This window comes from Babylonia areolata, chromosome 12, assembly GCF_041734735.1.
Source record: "Babylonia areolata isolate BAREFJ2019XMU chromosome 12, ASM4173473v1, whole genome shotgun sequence".
NCBI lineage: Eukaryota > Metazoa > Mollusca > Gastropoda > Neogastropoda > Buccinidae > Babylonia > Babylonia areolata.
The window spans coordinates 39,135,378-39,155,073 of NC_134887.1; the positions used below are offsets into that span (position 1 = coordinate 39,135,378).

General features: G+C 42.7%; 1 protein-coding gene across 1 annotated transcript in view; it reads right to left on the reverse strand.

The window, feature by feature from the left end:
- LOC143288194 (E3 ubiquitin-protein ligase TRIM37-like) overlaps positions 1–19,696 on the reverse strand; it is a 51,609-nt gene that overhangs the window by 12,816 nt on the left and 19,097 nt on the right. The window contains exons 5-16 of the mRNA XM_076596519.1: positions 18,036–18,123; positions 16,681–16,803; positions 15,591–15,714; positions 10,161–10,216; positions 9,504–9,640; positions 8,074–8,206; positions 6,387–6,463; positions 4,379–4,615; positions 3,368–3,431; positions 1,376–1,430; positions 657–853; positions 1–102 (exon numbers count right to left, since the gene is read on the reverse strand). The exon at positions 1–102 is cut by the window's left edge and continues 14 nt beyond it. Coding sequence (XP_076452634.1) covers positions 1–102; positions 657–853; positions 1,376–1,430; positions 3,368–3,431; positions 4,379–4,615; positions 6,387–6,463; positions 8,074–8,206; positions 9,504–9,640; positions 10,161–10,216; positions 15,591–15,714; positions 16,681–16,803; positions 18,036–18,123 — 1,393 coding nt within the window. The remainder of the gene's footprint in view (positions 103–656; positions 854–1,375; positions 1,431–3,367; positions 3,432–4,378; positions 4,616–6,386; positions 6,464–8,073; positions 8,207–9,503; positions 9,641–10,160; positions 10,217–15,590; positions 15,715–16,680; positions 16,804–18,035; positions 18,124–19,696) is intronic.

The following is a 19,696-nucleotide window of genomic DNA, read 5'->3' on the forward strand; positions in this document are numbered from 1 at the left end:
AATGTCGTTCTCATCGTTGCTGTTGTCCACAGCAGTGGAGAGGCTCTGTGAGCGGTCATTGGCGGCCTCCTCTATCTCCTCGAGGTCAGCTTCACTCAGACCCTGCAACGTGACCCCCGCGTCCTGTGTTATCCTCCCATTACTCTGTTTCAGTTGCTATTTTGTGCCGATTCTAATTCTGCACTGCAAACATTAAAATCATTCAATTTGAAAACAACAGGAGAATTCGAACAGAAATTTGTCATGTAATTCTTCTTTTTTTTTATGCCATTTGTGGTACAAAAGACTAAGTTTTGTTGAATCCCTTCTTGAGAAAGGGTTTCAAAATCAGTGTGAATATTCACTGCATGTTTTTTTGCACAACAATCCACCTTCTATGAAGGGATTGTGGGGAATAAGCGGGTGGATCATTGCGCGAAAAAAAGGTGCAATAAATATTCACACTGCTTTTTAAATTCATATTCCATTTTCATTACAAGGTGGCAGTAGGGTGCGGCAGTGAACTGACCCCTCTAAGTAGCCTGGGACCCCCTATAATAAAAGATATACACAGGACCGTCAAGATTTTTCGAGCATCAGAAGCTCCGACCCTCCTCCAACCCTCAAATCTCACTCACAAAAACCGCAAACTGCAACACATCGCCGCCCCTACTAACATCATTGAAGTCTGTGGTGTCGCTGGAGTCAGTTGTGGCCGAGTCATCGTTGTTCTCCCCGTCGTCATCATCATGGGGCTCAGGGCAGGGGACAGCACGCCCCACTTTGCCCCCGTGCTGGAACAGGCTGTGGGCGCTGGGGCCGGAGGCGCCGTCCGCTGAGTGGCCGTCCAACATGGGCAGTGGCACTTCTGGCACTGCCACACACACACACACAGGCACAGCATCACTGTCACAGGTAATATACTGTAAAAATTGGGCTGTTGAGTGTATCGTCATATAAGCTGCTTATATAAGGCCCACTGGTATGTTCTAGACCTTCAACAGCTCTAAACTGCCACCGTTAGCCGCCCAACTTTTGCAAAATAAAATGATAAATGAAAGTTCTGATCCCACCAGGCACAAAAAAAACAAAAACAAAAACAAAAACCCCTAAACAAACCAAAAGCATGTGATTTTTACAAGAAATATTGTATGATTCACTTTCTGACCATAGGAAAGGAAATGGTTCCAATCTGCCTATGAATACATGCAAACATACAAACTGAAAGACGCAAAAAGAACATCTTATAAAAATCCAATGGCTACATATCTTAGTTTTGAGTTTTGTTTTTGGAATGGAACAGCAGCGAAAGGTGAAAAAGGAAGGTACAAACACTTCACTGTACACACACACAATGTACACTAACAGCAGCAAGAAGAAAAAAAACAGAACTCACCTGGTGTGTTGCCCTTCTTTCCACACTTGTTGCGAGACACTTCCAGATGCAAGCGCTGCAAAAGACAAAATGTCAGTCTTGAGTAACCACTGCTCAGTGGTGTCAAAATACAGAGCAGCAGCAGCTTTCTCCTCTGTATTCCCCCCACTCCCCCACGGCCCTCCACTCACCACCCCCACACCCCCTTTTCCTCCACACCACGCCCCCTTTCTACTGATCCAGTGTGCACATACAGGACAGAAACAGACACAATGCAGGTGACAAAAAGCGAGTGTCAGGCCTAGTGTATTTACCTGAACTGTTTATACGCTCATGCCCCCCCCCCCCTCTTTTTTTTAAATCAAAAGGTACACCTTATCATTTGTCCATGTTCAGTCATAATACCTACTTATCTGTTTATCTTTTGTGATAAATTATTTAAAATATCCATCTGTTTATTAACCGGCCTGACTTTCAAAATGTATCCAAAACATGTATATTGTTATTTTGCAAACAATGAACCTTGGTTTAGCTATGACAATTAAAAAGTTATAGGTCCCCAAAAGTCTTAGGTTTAGCAATGATAATTAAATAATTTAGAAGGTTAAAGGTCGCCAAAGTCTTTTACGGCCATCAGGGCAGTGAATTCATGTCCACTGTGTGTAGGGATTGGCACTGAAAAAGGGGCCAAATCCTCTCTCCTTCCACCATTTTAACCTTTAAATCAGGTTCTCATTCACACTTGAGAGGAGTGAGGACAACCACAGTAAAGCGCTTTTCCCCCAAGGAGACACACCAGCATGCTGAAACTGGGTCTTGAACCCTGGTCACTGGTGAACAATGGGCCACAAGTCAAACAGTACCCGTATCCTGAAGGAGACTAATTAATCCATATGATATGAACACTACCATTTTTCAAACAAGTCAACCATTTATTGTTACTATTATCTGAAATGATATTTGAAAGAATCAAGTTCAAAATAGCTTGCAAGTGTTTCAAGTCACTGAATGGTTCTGCACCTTTGTACCCTTCTGACCCAGTGAAGACCTACAGCCCATCCCACCCTGGTCTAGGTTCTTATCTGACACATGCAAGTTTGAAATCATGTGTTACAGACTCAAGTCCCTTGGCTTCCGAACATTTACATACTATGGCCCTTGCTTTTTGGAAATAGCCCAACACTCGGCTTAGATCACAGATTGGCATAAGTTTACATTTGGGCCAACAGCAAAGTGAGAGCTATATTATCAATGGTTTCTCCAGTCAATGGGAAACCATTTACAGCATAGTCTTTTGTGAAGGACTATGACTCTCAAACTAGGAGGCAAAATTGCACTGGCTCTTAGTGCTGCAGCCTTGTGGGCTAGTTGGCCTTTGGGAACCATCCCAACGCCGACTGTCCTAAAACCCTCTTGGCCAAGAGTGGGGATGTACTTGGGCAAGACACTCTCCACTATAATCTAATTCCAGCCCAAATAGTCGGAACAGCAGTTGCCTCCTCTGCTGTTCTGATGGTCATAGTCGGACATGACTGACTATCATATATATATACCTCAAAACATCAGACGCTGCTCTGCTACTAAATCTTTCAAGTCTGATCATAAAACAAACTTTTTCAAACAATATCAAAGACATACTTGTTCAAACAATATTTCAAACTATAGATCATCTTCCACCCGAGCCATCTTTGTGCATCAGTGTGTTTGTGTGGAGGGGCGAGGTGCTGGGGGTGAAGTGGGAGGTGTGTGTGAGCCTTGAGTGATGTCACACTGTTTTCTAAAAAAGTATTTCTATCAATTTTGCATCCAATCATTTTTTTTTCATTATTAGATTCCTGTGTATGAATGTACATTATTATCATTATCATTCTTAAAGTTCCATTGGATAAAGAAAAGAGAAAGAATTGGTGTGTGTGTGTGTGTTGGCATGTGTGTGCACGCGAGCGCGCATGTGTATCTGTGTTTTCACTGAAGCATGAACGCAAAGTACAACATACCAAGCGACCCCCCTACCTCCTTCAGATCATTGATCTGCTGAATGTACTGGGCATTGGCAGCCTCCAACTGACCAATGTACCTGCACACACACACACCACACAGCCTGTCAACAACACATGTTCACTGACACACTTACTTCCAGGGGAACCCCTTTCACAGAATGGCAAAAAATAAGCCCCCCCACCCCCACCCACCCCCACGACATCAAAGATGTGATGTCTTTCTTGCATGCACACTATGAGCTGATTGCATGGCAAATGAACTTAGGAAGGTTAGGTCACAGGTTAAAGTTCTCATGACCCAGCCATCAGGGCAGTGAATTCACATCCACCGAGTCTAGGGCTTGGTGTAGGAAGGCAGGGCCCAATCCTCTCCTGCCATCTGAACCTTTCCAAACTGAAGTCATTCACCCATCCACGCCTGGACAGAGCGAGGAAAATCAGAACAGAGTGCCTTTCCCTAGGACACAACACAATGCTGAAACAGGGCCTCCGACCCCTGATTTAAAGAAAAATATTTGTTGAATAACTGTAAAAAGAAATATTGTAAATGTGAATTTGGAAGGAAAAAAAACCCCGAAAGAAACAAAACCCTAAACACCGCCTCTGCAAGGCTCACAACCACACACACACACACACAAACATAAAAAAAACAATACATAACATAAACAGGTACCTCCCTTCAGCTTTCAACAAAACACCACCACCACCACCACCACAACCACCTGAACCAATCAACAACAACAACAACAACCTTACCACAGCTGATTCAACAACTTCCGATAAAAGTTTGCCCGCCCCTCCAAACTGCCCACCCCCACCCCTCCCCTCCCAAAAAAACTCCACGACTTCAACCACAAACCCAACCAATCAATGACCTTTCCACAGCTGTTTCCACAACTTCTGATAAAAGTTTGGGGGAGGGGGCCCATACAAAAACCCCCCGAAAAACACCACACAACTGCAACAACCAGCCCAACCAACCAACCAACCAACCAACAAACGACGACGATGAAGACGGCCTTACCACAGCTGATCCCGCGACTTCTGGTAGAAGGTCGGAGGCCGCACCTGGAAGCGGAGGGTGAGGGTGTCGCGGCCGTTGGAGGTGTCCAGGTACCCCTCGCTGGCCAGCAGGTCCAGGCGGAAGAAGCGGTTGTAGCCCCAGCACTCGCCCACCTCAAAGTCAGAGGCGAACTCCCGCACAATGTTCTTGCTGGCGTCCCGTGAGGCCTGGTGCACCATCTCCACACGGTACTCGTACCTGGGGTTGAAAACAGTGCTGGAAAACTACACCACCCTAGTCACCGGGTTTGCTTTTTCCGAATTTTCAGGAATTTCAGCGCAGAGCGATTCAAAAATCGTGATCGTGACCTGACTGAATGGATGGCTAGTGTAATGACTGAATGGATGGCTAGTGTAAGACAACAGTCACTGGTTATCCCTTTTCTTCCAAGTGCAGTGATAAAAAACTGTGACTGAATGCCAGTGCATAATAGTCACTGGTTATCCCTATTTTTCAAGTGAAGAGAGATTAAAATCATGACAGAATGGCTAGTGCGTAACAGTCACTGGGTATTCTTTCTTCAAGTGCAGAGAGATCAAAACCATGACAGAATGGCTAGTGCGTAACAGTCACTGGTTATCCTTTTCTTCAAGTGCAGAGAGATTAAAACCATGACTGAATGGCTAGTGCGTAACAGTCACTGGTTATCCTTTTCTTCAAGTGCAGCGAGATTAAAACCATGACAGAATGGCTAGTGCGTAACAGTCACTGGTTATCCTTTTCTTCAAGTGCAGAGAGATTAAAACCATGACTGAATGGCTAGTGCGTAACAGTCACTGGTTATCCTTTTCTTCAAGTGCAGAGAGATTAAAATCATGACAGAATGGCTAGTGCGTAACAGTCACTGGTTATCCTTTTCTTCAAGTGCAGAGAGATTAAAACCATGACTGAATGGCTAGTGCGTAACAGTCACTGGTTATCCCTATTCTTCAAGTGCAGAGAGATTAAAACTATGACTGAATGCCAGTGCACAACAGTCACTGTTTATTCCTTTCTTCAAGTGCAAAGTATTAATTAAAATCATGTCTCAATGCTTACTGCTTTGCAAAATAATAACAATAATTACAATAAAAATAATAACAATATTGCAGACTCATGCTCACACAACTCAAAACAGGAAACTTGTGGTGTATGCAAAAAACAGTGTACACACATAAACAAACATGCATTCAAATATCACATACCATACAAAAACCCCAAAGAAACGCAAAAAATAAATGATAGTCTTCTTTTGTTCTTCATGTGCAAAGCAATTAAGCTCTTAAAACAGAACTGTTGAAAAAGCCATAGTGCTTGCCCTTCATGTGCAAAGCAATTAAGCTCTTAAAACAGAACTGTCGAAAAAGCCATAGTGCTTTCCAATGCAGTGGCTAAAATCATGACTGAATGGTACTGCAAAAATAAGTGACAGTCAAGTGTTGTTCTTTAAAGTACAGAGTGAGCAAAACCATAAATGAACAGTACTGCAAAAAAAAGAAAAAAAAGTGATGTCCTCTGTTGTCCTTTCAACTGCACAGCGATTAAGAAATCATGACTGGAATGGTACTGTACTGCAGAGAAAGCGATAGTGATGCAATTAAAAGGAAATTTTCTTTCTAAAATTATGTTTAAATAACACACTTACCGTGACCTACTAGTGCAGACTCTGTCAGGGGTCTGACATTCCTGTCCTGTGCAAACTACTATCCGCCTATGCGGAGAAAACGAAACTAACTACGGCCAATAACCTTCCGGAAGTAGGTAACCTCCCCTTTGCCCCCTGACTAGTGCCCTCTTTTTACGACAGCCATCATGACTCCTGTTCCTGTGCTCTTCATATAGCTAAGGTTTTTTTTTTCGTATTTTCTGCTTTGAAAAATCAAAAACTAAAATTTTGAAAGGAGAGAAAGAAATAAAAGACAAAAGAAGCACCCCATACTGTTAGCATCACACACCATCAACATTTATGGAACCATAGACAGCAACTCACTTGGAAGTTTCTGGGAGGCCAGCAGACAGTTCCAGAAAAACAGACAGGTAGTTGCCTCTCACCACACCATTCCCATCCTGCCACAGAGTGAGAGAGACAAAAAAATTAAAAAAATTAAAAAAGGAGAAAAAAAAAAGTGGGTCTCTGACTCTCACCCAGAGGATAATATCAGTGTTCACCAAACCACTTTTTTCTCATGCGTAACAATTTGAGTGAGTGAGTGAGTGAGTGATGTGTGTGTGTGTGTGTGTGTGTGTGTGTGTGTGTGTGTGTGTGTGTGCGCGCGCGCGCACCCAGAAAACCCAAGACAAAATGTCTGCTTCAAAACATTGTGACAAAAAAACTACGCAGACTGCACAAAACAACAGCACATGGACAGACACTGACAGGGCAGTCTCTGAGATGCACACAGACAGACAGATACTGACAAGTTAGACTCTGAGGTGCACACAGACAGACACTGACAGGCTAGACTTTAAGATGAACACAGACTGACACTGACAGGACAGTCTCTGAGATGCACACAGACAGACACAGACAGGTTAGACTTTGAAACGCATACAGACAGACACAGACAGGTTAGACTCTGATATGCACACAGACACTGACAGGGTAGACTTAGAGACGCATACAGACAGACACTGACAGGGTAGACTTTGAGACGCATACAGACAGACACTGACAGGGTAGATTCTGAGATGCAGACAGACAGACAGACAGACAGTGATGGGTAGACTTTGAGATGCACAGACAGACACTGACAGGGCAGACTTTGAGAAGCACAGACAGACAGACACTGACAGGGTAGACACAGACACTGACGGGGTACACTTTGATACACAGACAGACAGACACTGACAGGGTTGACTTTGATACACAGACAGACACTGACTGGGTACACTTTGATACACAGACACTGACAGGGTAGACTCTGATACACAGACAGACACTGACAGGGTAGACTTTGATACACAGACAGACAGACACTGACAGAGTTGACTTTGATACACAGACAGACACTGACTGGGTACACTTTGATACACAGACAGACACTGACAGGGTAGACTTTGATACACAGACAGACACTGACAGGGTAGACTCTGATACACAGACAGACACTGACAGGGTAGACTGTGATACACAGACAGACACTGACAGGGTAGACTCTGATACACAGACAGACAGACACTGACGGGGTAGACTTTGATACACAGACAGACACTGACGGGGTAGACTTTGATACACAGACAGACAGACACTGACGGGGTAGACTTTGATACACAGACAGACACTAACAGGGTAGACTGAGAAGCACAGACAGACACTGACAGGGTAGACTTTGAGATGCACAGACACTGACAGGGTAGACTCTGAGATGCACAGACAGACACTGACAGGGTAGACTCTGAGATGCACAGACAGACACTGACAGGGTAGACTCTGAGATGCACAGACAGACACTGACAGGGTAGACTTTGAGAAGCACAGACAGACACTGACAGGGTAGACTTTGAGAAGCACAGACAGACAGACGCTGACAGGGTAGACTTTGAGAAGCACAGACAGACAGACGCTGACAGGGTAGACTTTGGTACACAGACAGACACTGACAGGGTAGACTTTGATACACAGACAGACACTGACAGGGTAGACTTTGATATACACAGACAGACAGACAGACACTGACGGGGTAGACTTTGAGACGCCAGCTGAGGCCTGACACGTTAAGCGGAGGGCTGTAGACGGGGTCAGCTCTCTGCCGCAGCACGCTGAAGTTCTTCATCACAAAGGTGCTCGTGTCGTACTGGGGAACAATCTCACTGCAACAGGAGAAGATGACAGAAAGGTTACCACGCTACAACTACCCCAATACCTCTCTGTCCATGAGGGTCTGGATTTGAATCCTGGTCTCGACGAGCGCAATAGCCGAGGGATTAAAGCGTTGGGACTGTCAATCTGGGGGTCCCGGGTTCGAATCACGGTGACAGCGCCTGGTGGGTAAAGGGTGGAGATTTTTACGATCTCCCAGGTCAACATATGTGCAGACCTGCTAGTGCCTGAACCCCCTTCGTGTGTATACGCAAGCATAAGATCAAATATGCACGTTAAAGATCCTGTAATCCATGTCAGCGTTCGGTGGGTTATGGAAACAAGAACATACCCAGCATTCACACCCCCGAAAGCGGAGTATGGCTGCCTACATGGCGGGGTAAAAACGGTCATACACGTAAAAAGCCCACTCGCGTATATACGAGTGAACGTGGGAGTTGAAGCCCACGAACGCAGAAGAAGAAGAAGAAGAAGAATCCTGGTCTCACCCTTTCTCTTCCAAGTTGGACTGAAAAATGAGATGACAGACCTAGGCAAAGCGAACTGCTGTATGCAGCACACACCTGAAAAAGAACCCATGGTTAACAAACGAGTTCTCCTCCAGCAAAATTCTGAAAGAAGAAATCCACTCTGATAGGTACACAAACATGTAATGCATGCACTCAAGACCTAAGCATGTTGGCTGCTGATCAGACATCTGCCTAGCAGATGTGGTGTAGCACATATGGATTTGTCCGAGCGCGGTGAAGCCTCCTTGTGACTGAAACTCACTGCAACATCAACAGTTATCATTCACCATGCTATGAGCGGTTTATGTAATTTGTAACCACCTTCTTTCATGTAAACAGTAAAGCGCCCTGAGCTCTTGTGAGAGAAAGAGCGCCATACAAAGGTACATATCATTATTACAATCATCATCATTATTATTATAATAATAGTACTTATGTGGCGCAAACTTCCCCTGTAATGGGCTCTAAGAGCCTTGCATGAATGATTAAGCAACACTTATACAAAAGTGCATAACAACATACCTCTGCACATGAAAAATCAACACAAAAATGTGTATCTATACACCAAAACAATACTACAATTGCAGGTATCAACAACCACACACACACACACACAACACAAACAAAAATACCATACACTCGCACACACACACACACACACGCTCATGCACACACAAACACTCATCCACAGACACAGACACGCTACAAGACGATTTCAGTAAAGGGTAACCATCACAACAACAAAAAACCTGACCAAACTACTCGCCCAACAGCTCACCTGGTGAAGTCGGCGGGCACGGGGGCAGTGACAAAGGAGGCCATGGGGCGCAGGTGCAGCTGCCGGAAGAGCTCCATCATCTCCGTGCTGCGGCGGATCAGCTCGGCCCGCCCACTGTTGCTCAGCTCTCCCCCAACCTGTTTAATAATTACGATGTAATCATTAACTGCAATGTTTTTTAAAAGCGAATATGTGAAATGCTTTTATTTGAGAACATATGTTTATTACTCTTGTTTAATCAAGTTATCCGCGTGTGTGGGGGTGGGGGGGGGGGGGGGGAGGGGTGTGTGTGTGCTGATTATCTGGTTGTGGTTTTCCGCAATTCATCTTTATTCTTATCTTATCTGTCTATTATAATCAATGTGCAGTATAGTAGGCTATGTTTATAATTATATTCAAATAATGTTTCTTAATTCTTTCTGTTTTTACATTAAGAATACTAGTTATTACCTGCAGTGTGGATATATGTATGAAACGATGTATGTGATATTTTTAACATTTGTATCTTCGCAATATTTGTAGGGGCTGTTGTTGGCTTTTACAGTTATGGTCCCCATGTTGTTTACTTGTCTATGTTGTGATAATGCACCTGACCAAATTTCTCCAGTTGGAGATAATAAAGTTATTCTTATCTTATTTTATCTTATCTTATCTAACCTTCTCCAGCACCGACTCCCACAGCTCCGCCTCCTGGGTCAGACGGTTCCGCTGACCTGCACCCAACAACAAACACCCAGAGGGCACACAAATCAAATCACACTGTACTTACAGCCCAGCCGCCCCTTCCAAACAAGGGCCACTTCAGGGCTGAACACACACACACACACCAGACTGTGTGCCAAAAGTAAAAAAACAACAACAAAAAACAAAAAAACACACACACACACACAAAAAACAACAACAAAAACTGATGCCCACTTTCAGAGATGCCAACCCCATGTCAAGTGTTTGTAGGAACAATCAGTAAATTTGGTAGGAACACTTTGAATTTGGTAGGAACCCTTGGACTCCAAGCCACACCAGCAAACGTTCATTTTAGCTACAAGATATACAAACACTTGGGCTTCCCTGCTGCGATTAAGCTGATTGGTCCACTCAATGTTGTTTCAATGTGAACGCACACGCGATTAGCTGAGCGTCATCACATGAGACAAAGGTCAGCAGTGACTGCCCTGGTCCCGTGATCGACAGGTTTTGAATGTCTGGGTAATGTTATGAAAGGAAAGCATGTGACCATGCTATGTAGTCGAAAATGGACTCATTGGAACAATTCTGATGTTGGCGTAACATTGGAACAAACTGCGATTGAGCATAACAAAATACAGCAAAATCGTAATAGTTAGCATCTCTGCACAAACCAGACTGTGTGCCAAAAGTTTTTAAAAAAAAACAACAACAAAAAAAAAAAGTAAAAAGTAAAAAAAACAAAAAACACACACGCCCATATTCCACTGGATGATCTATATGATCACAGTGAAGTGATGGCCTGGTGGTAATGCGTCCACTTAGGAAGCGAAAGGAGCTGTTGGTGCGGGATCAAATTCCACATTTGCCAGAATTTTCTTCTTGAGTGGTGGTCTGGACACAAGTGCTTCAGATGAGACGACAGACTTAGTTCCTATTCTGCACCAGGCACTTAATGCACATTAAAGAAACCATGGCAACAAGAGTTGGCCCTGGCAAAATTTCATAGTCCACTGTAATATACATGTATGCTTGTAAGGGTGTGCTCGTGGGTGACTGAAGCCTGAGTGAATGACACAGGAAACGAATGATGAGCGGCTGAAGGCAGCTGTCAGTCGTCTCTACCCAGGTAGGCAGTTTGTTGTGCTAATGACTCCCAAGTGTGCAAAGCGCTTAGAACTTGGTCAAAGAACAAAGATAGGTGCTACATATTAATGATAATTATATATAAAAAAAAAAAAAAAAGCAAATCAGATCATGTTGCTGATAGCCTAGCTGTCCACCCACAAAAGGGCCCATTTCAGAGAGACTGAATACCTGTCAGTTCTTAAAACTAATCAAAGAGAACCCAAAATGATTTTAAAAGGTCAATTACAACAACATTAAAAAAGACGGAGACACATCAGACTGTACCAAAAGTCAATCAAAATAAAAGGTATGTCCGCATTCTACCAGAATGACTGCTGTGATCATTACGACAGTGAATGGAACAAATTAGTCAGAGGATTCCAGCCACACCTGCCAACCCCTAACCAGACTTCAGTGTAATGTGAGAGGAGAAAAACTGTTTGAGAGTGGCAATACCAACATTCACCATGGCAACAAAAATCTCATAGTCTGTGGCCTTTCAAGCCCTGCTCTCATGGTGACCTCAGTTTTGATACCCCTCCACTTCTGTGCTTGGGTTGAATCCTGTCAATGTCTTCAGTGTCGGTAGATTCATGGGGGGCTGTTGTTTGAGGGATGTGGTGGCGGTCTCTACTCTGGGAGGGACGCTCACTCAGTCTGGCTCCACGACTAAGCCATTATTGCCGTTAGTTGGGGACTTAGCTGGTGGTGTCCTAAGTACGTTAAATCATAACAGGCACCACTGGACACCACCGAAGTGACTCAGCAGCAGTGCAGGGTCTCCTCTGGTGTGTGGCCTCCTGGCGACCTAACATTGATGGTTTCCTGTGGACTGCCGATGCTGGAACTGTGATGGACGAACCCGGGTGTGGCTGTGTATGGGGGAATCTGAATGAGTGGTGTGGGAGTAATAGCACTGAAACGAAGCAGTTGATGAGGCAGCAAAAAAAAACACCCAAAAACAAAAACAAACAAACAAAAAAACCCACTTTCCATGCGGCATAATAATTCAAGATTGCAGAAAGCATAATCTAACATTAATTGTTCCGGCTTGAATTTTTCATAACCAAGAATTCAAATATTTATCAAACGCGACACACACAAACCAAACGTAGGCAATATGGTGGTCAAAGAACCGGAGATCGTTTCACTTTACACAGCTAGACATGCCTTGATCTGCCTCAGTCCCAACACAAGCAGACCTAAAGAAACGATCAATGTGTTGCTCACCAGGAGGCCACTCACTTGAGGAGGACCTGCACTGCTGCAGAGTTATACTGGTGGATTTCAGTAATGACTGTTCTGATCCAGTGTATGCAGGACAGCAACAACTAAACTGCCTACTGACAACAATAATGACAGTTTGTATTCCTTGACAGCTTGTGTAAGATATTAAGAAATGAATGATAATACTCCGTGATGATAACCAACCAGTGTATAATCCAGCTGCTTGGCTGTTTCTATCAGAGTATTTATGGTGTTTGTTGTTGTTTGTTTGTTTGTTTGTTTGTTTTGTTTTTCTGTTCTTTGTTTGTTTTTTCTTCTTTATAAATGTTCATTAAGATGCTGTTGTTGTTGTAAAATGTCAACCTATCAAAATGGAATTTTAAAAATGTTAAAAAAAACAACAAAAACAACAACAACAAAAAACAACAACAACACACAACCCAATAATGCCTAGGTTGAAGCATCAGACAGAGTGAACATGCCCTCAAGAGTGGAGACCAACAACAAGGTCTCATTTTATCCACTGTCTACCATGGCACAGTGGCCAATGGACAGACAAGCGGAAAGTCTGGGTTCAAACTGCCTCTGTACACTTAAAGTCACTGAGCATTCAACCTGTTCCCCCACCCCACCCACTTCCTCCTCAGCTGTTAAAACCTTTCTGTACCAGGAAGGGATAGGTAGAAATGTCTAATCAATATCCTCCCCATCCAACTAATAAAACCTTTCTGTCCCGGGAGAGAATGGGTTGAAATGTCTGATCAATATCCATCGTCCTGCCAAGTTTGGTTCCTCTATATATGTAGCTTAAAAAGAAAAAAAAGCATACACAAATATACACATTCTGAAAATGACTTGGCAGATTTATTTTATTTATATTAAGTGTCTTATATACTTTATATAAATGATTTATATTATATGCAATTTCGTCCTCAATGTTAACAGTTCCAATCATGAAAGGACAGCTTTTAACTCGTCTGATGTGAACGGCCAATGTACTCTCTTCACCCCCAACCTGCCTGCAATTTCTCACTGTGCTTTCTCTGAGTTACTCAGAAAACAGTATCACCTTTTGTACTGTATTACAACAGATTTCTCCGTCTGAAATTCAGGCTGTTCTCCCCAAGGAGAGCATGTCACCACAGTGCATGCAGCACCGGCCTGTTTTTCTTTTCTTTTCTTTTTTTCTGTCTGCAAGTTTATTTATCCTACTATCAAAGTGGCTTCTTCCACAGAATCTTGCCAGGGACAACCCTTTTGTTGCCATGGGTTCTTTCACATGCGCAAAGCGCTTGAAGCAAACAGGACCTTGGTTTATCATCTCATCTGAATGACTAGCATCCTGACCACCATTCAAGGTGTAGTGAGGGGGCCTGGAGGTGAAGGGGGTGGGGGTGGGGAGGTTGTCAAAATCCCAATCCACATACATATGTGACTGGAACCAGTAGACACTTCTAGTCAGGCACACCACCACCAGGCCACCACCCGGATCACCTGTCACAACGTCTGTCCCAAACCAGGCAGTCATCACCCCTACACTGATAGTTCAAAACTGCTTTCATCATCAAACAGGTAGTTTTGTTTTCAAACACGTCACAATGCACCAAAGTTATGGATAAACAGCATGACAAGAAAATCTAAAACAAAGTCCTGTCCTGATTAATGATATAAGTACATCTTTACTATGTGACCGATGTCTTCACAGCTAGAAATTTCGAAAACCAACTTTTGATGATTTTTCAACAAAACAAAAGATGGAGTAGAAAGAAAAAAGAAAAAAAAAGTACATGTGAAAGAAAGAACATGTGGTGGAAAGAGAAATCAAACACAGAGTGAGAGAAAAGAAGAAATAAGGCTTGACGAGCGCAACAGCAGAGTGGTTAAAGCGTTGGACTTTCAATCTGAGGGTCCCGGGTTCGAATCTTGGTAACAGTACCTGGTGGGTAAAGGGTGGAGATTTTTCCAATCTCCCAGGTCAACATACATGCCTGAAATCCCCTTCGTGTGACTACGCAAGCAGAAGATCAAATACGCACGTTAAAGATCCTGTAATCCATGTCAGTGTTTGGTGGGTTATGGAAACAAGAACATACCCAGCATACACACCTCCGAAAACAGAGTATGGCTGCCTACATGGCGGGATAAAAACGGCTGTACACGTAAAAGCCCACTCGTGTACATACGAGTGAACGTGGGAGTTGCAGCCCTCAAACAGAGAAGAAGAAGAAAGAGAAGAAACAAGGCTTGCAGATAAAAACAAGGTAAGCTGCAATTAAGTCAGTCTGACTGACCATGGCCAATGAAGTGGCGTATCCTATCATCCCATCTGAGTAAACATCAGTGAAAAAGACCATGCATACATTTAATTACAATGATCTGACCAAGATAAACAGTAGATATATAAAAAAAAAAGAAAAAAAAAGTAGATATCACAGAAGGAACAACAATGCACATTTACACACACACACACACACACACACACACACACATGCATGCATACAGACATAAACATATAGTTATATCTACACATATTTAGTGTGGAGTGGTGGCCTAGTGGTTAAACACTTGCCTCTGAAGCTGAAGCTAGAGAATCTGAGCTCACAGGATCAAAGCCCACACTCAGCATTTTCTTCATTTCTGCTAAACCTGGAGTGGTGGTCTGGACACTTTATTCTGATGAGACGTTAAACTTAAACCAAGTTCTGTGTGCAGCATGCACTTAACACAAGTGAAAGAACCCATGGCAACAAAAGGATCATCCCTGATGCACTAAGCACATGTGAAAGAACCCACGACAACGACAGAGTTGTCCAGCTGGCAAATTGCTATAGGAAAATCGACTTTGGCGGTAAAACAAATACACTTGCAGACAGAAAAAAAAAAAAAAAAAAAAAAAGGGTGGCGCTGCATTATGGCGATGCACTCTCCCTGATAGGGCCACCCTAATTTCACACACAGCAATCAGTTGAGACAAAAATACAATGGAGTATAGACTTACACATATACTGATGTCTCCATTCATACATACACACACCTACAGCTCCTTACCCATCAGTGTCAGCAGTTTGCTTTTCAGTTGGGATTCCAGGCGAGCGATCATCAGCTCCACTGCGTTGCGGATCTCCCGCACACGCTCATCCTTGGCGTTCTTCACGCTCTCTATGTTTCGCTCCTGGAAATCAATGCTGTTTGTATGTTAACAATATTCATAACACTACATTAGGTAGAATATAATCTTTTCTTTAGTTTAATCCCTTCAAATGGGGCAATGGCCTTACACTGAATAAATAGTTCGTTTGTTCGTTCCTGGAAATCAAATCAAGAGATGACAAGTAACAAATGTTCAGGTTCGTGCAACAATTTTATTCTAATGATTTTATAATATAAAAACTCCTGTACTGTTGAAACAAGTGAAGCAGAGATGACACGTAACAAATGTTCAGTTAAGTTAAACTAATTCATTGCAATGCTTAAAAAGCGCTCACAGCTGAAGAAACAAGTGGAACCAAAGTATACCTTTCTGAACTGTGACTGAGAGAGAGAGAGAGAGAGAGAGAGAGAGAGAGCACAGTTCACTGTCTGACAACAAAAAAACAAAACAAAAAAAAAAGCAGAAGAAATGAGCATATCCCGATATCCTAGTTATGCAGAATTTAAAGGATCATCAAGAACCTCTGGCTTTTACAATTTACATCCCTCACCCCTATTTCAATTCTTTCACTGCATATCAGCACCATAGGCGCTATCAAGCCCAAGAAGAGCAGTTGAAAATAAAAAGGAAATGAAAGTGTGGACTTGTTTTCATATCTATGACTTATGTGCTGTCAACAAAAACAAACAAAACTTTACCATGCTTCCGGACAATACAGGGCATACCCAAGCTGCCAGATAATAAAACACTGCAGGATGGAGAAGGAAGGTATTAAAGGAAGCCACTAGCTATAGCTAGGTGGTGCAGTAGTATCCACAGGACAGGAATCAAAGTGTTGCTGAAGTCTGCATCAGTGGGTCAGTGTAGTATGTGAAATTAAAATAGGTACTTTCTCTCTCTCTCTCTGTCTCTCTCAGGAAACCTGGAGATTAAAGTTCTTGTTTTTGTTCATGTTCTCTCTTAGTCCCTCTCTCTCTTCATACTCACCACATCTTGCACTAAACTGATCAGCTCAACATGGCGTCGCCGTAACTGACTCAGCTCGTCCACTATCTTCTTGGCATGCTCCTCGTAGATTCCTTCCAGGGGTTTGAATGTGTGACCAGAGTGCTGAAAATGCAACACACAGAGAGTGACCAGCCTGGCGTGTCTGCATCCCCTTCTCTCCTCTTTACAAACAGCTTCTTCAAACCAGGAACTATGGGCTAATGTTAAACACATTCTGGATAAGGCCGCATAACAAATACTAAAAGGCATCATCAAACAGCTAGGAGGTAACTGGAAAAGACTTCAGACTTTATAATGTCTTCATAAAACGTCTTCACAAAATAAGGAAAATTTCCTGGTAAACGGGACTTTACAAAATCAAAACTGTTTCACATGCACTAAAATGCAGCAGAATAAACAAACCAAAACAAACCTGATCATCTGAACATTTCAAAATGTGAGTGTGTGTGTGTCAAAACATGGAGTAAGCACATTCGGACAGCTGCGTTCTCATTTACTGAAAGGTCCAACACAGCTTTCTTCATCATCAAAGTTTGCAAGCCAGTACAAACAAGGACAACTGATGCAGAACTGAAGCATGATCAGAGTCACAGCTGTATGGAGGAGGTTCCTGCCTCCTGTGGAGGGGAAGGGCACTCGCACACCTTTGAAGGTGAGGTACGACAAACTAACATGTGTTGGTGCTGCACTGATAGTGGCAAGTCTGCTTTCTGCGATCCTCATGTTTTCATCATTGGTGTTAATGACTCTGCATGTATACTTGAGAAGGCATGAAAGTTTCCCTTGTGAGGGTTTAGGAAAAAATTCTTGAGTTGGATTATTTTGTTTTCTGTTGCATTCTACTGTAAAGCCTCTCTTCAAACTCTTTCCAAACAAACCTAAAAAAAACCAACAACGATCAACCACCCCATAAAATATGAACGCTGCCTTTTACGAATAGTCCACCCATCTTTTTCAGTTCCTTCAATCAACTCTGAAGGAAAGTATAATTATGTCTAACCTTATTTTGGAACACAAATGAAAACAAAGCAGTCCCCATCTGAATGCTCTACAATTCTTTGGCAGTGAAACCTTTGTGCAGCTCAAATTGCTCCTGATTAACAGTTTGTTTTTAACTAAAAAAAACAACCCAAAAACAACAACAACAACAACAAAAAAGACCAAGTTTTTGAATTTGTAAAACTATTGCTTTGCCATGAATATTTTTCCTTTCAAAAAGTTTCTATTTCTGACTGGAAACAGACAACATTTTCACTGTTACATTAAGTTACTGTCACAGTTGTGATGCAGTATTATGATGCATCCTCATGACTCATGTATAAACAGGTACTCACAGTGCCGCCCCACAACGCACACTGGTGACAGATGCATTCTTTGCAGGTCCAACAGTACACTGTCAACTTTTCCTGATGCTCTGAACATCTGAAAGCACAAATATCAGCCTCAAAGTGTGTATGTTTGCATGCCCTCACTTTCCATACGAGTATAAAACTAAAAACCAACAACAACAAAAAACCCAAACCCCACAAAACAACCAAACCAAACCAAAACAAAAAGAAGTGTAATAATAAAGGGGAAAAAAAGTGTAATAATAAAGGAAAAAGAGTGTAATAATAGAGGAAAAAGAAGTGTAATAATAGAGGAAAAAGGATGAAAGAAGAAAGGTCCGAAGAAAAGTCAGAGAAAAGGGTGAAAGAAATATTCCATCTGCACAAAATTGTAATCAATCTAACACTTTCACTGTCATCTGTAAGCAAATTCTGACGTCTGTTTAGAGAAGACTTGATCAGAAGTGTTAACAACTCAATTCCTTAAAAATTCCAACAAAAGTTCTCTATACTGATTGTTCAACACGCTGCTGGGAATCTTACTGTGGTCATCAGATGATGGGATCTAGTTATCAAATGATTAGAGTTGCATCACATTTGGGATTCAGAAATAAACAGATGCAATATCTATTCAACTGCAGTCGCAGCAGTGCCATGCACTATGGTTCAAATATGCTTGTGAGGATACCAGCATTTCTCTCTCTCTCTCACTAAGGGTGGATGTGAGCACACATGCATTTGAAAAATGGCAAGAGAAACTCTCTTCATGCGACTTAAAAAAAAAAATGACAGAAACCCATTTTCCAAAACAAAAGTTCTGAAAATCTCAAAACCTATTTGAATACTAGATAGAAAAGATGAAAACACCTACACTCCAGAAACATGAAAAGAAAAGCAGGAAAAGTGAAATAGATAAAGACGAAAAAAATGGGGGAAAAAAAAAAAGCAAAAAAAAAAAAAAAGCAGATTCCTGATCTCCACTACACACGTTGCCATGGAAATGGTACGAGACACAGCATCACAGCTCCAAAACAACAAGAAGAAGTGTCCTCCGTTCCAAGACGACGCTTCTGGCAATGCAGTCCCTCAACACTGGCATCCTGCAACTGAAACCTGGGGCTGCACACAGCCAGACACACCACAGAGTCTGACCCTCACAGTTGAGTGTCGCCTCGGGAACCATTGTGACACCATCAGACCTATGGCGATGAGGGCGGTGGATGCTATTTTCTCCTGATGTTTATGCTCTGGTCATATTCCATGGCCATCTCTCCGGGGACCCCACTCCCCTCCCCTCACATACACACACACCAACTAATGCTGTCATGCAACCAGGAGCCAAATACCACCACCACCACCACCAGTGTGAGATAATCACTTACCCCTCTGCCACTGCCATGAAAAACTGACATCTGACATTGTTGCTTATAGACCAGCCAACCACACAGGGCCGCATCAGGTCTATCTAAATGGATTCTTTTTTTTAAACCAACCCGATTAAACACAATCCCCTATCACGACTAAAACAAACAAACGCACATTTGATGCCTTCTTGAAACTGACATGGACCACAAAATAAACAAGAGAGGCAAGGCCTTCAAGACTCACTTGTGATAAATTAAGTCCCCTAGCATTAATTACTGAGTAATTTCCCTTTTTTACTATCT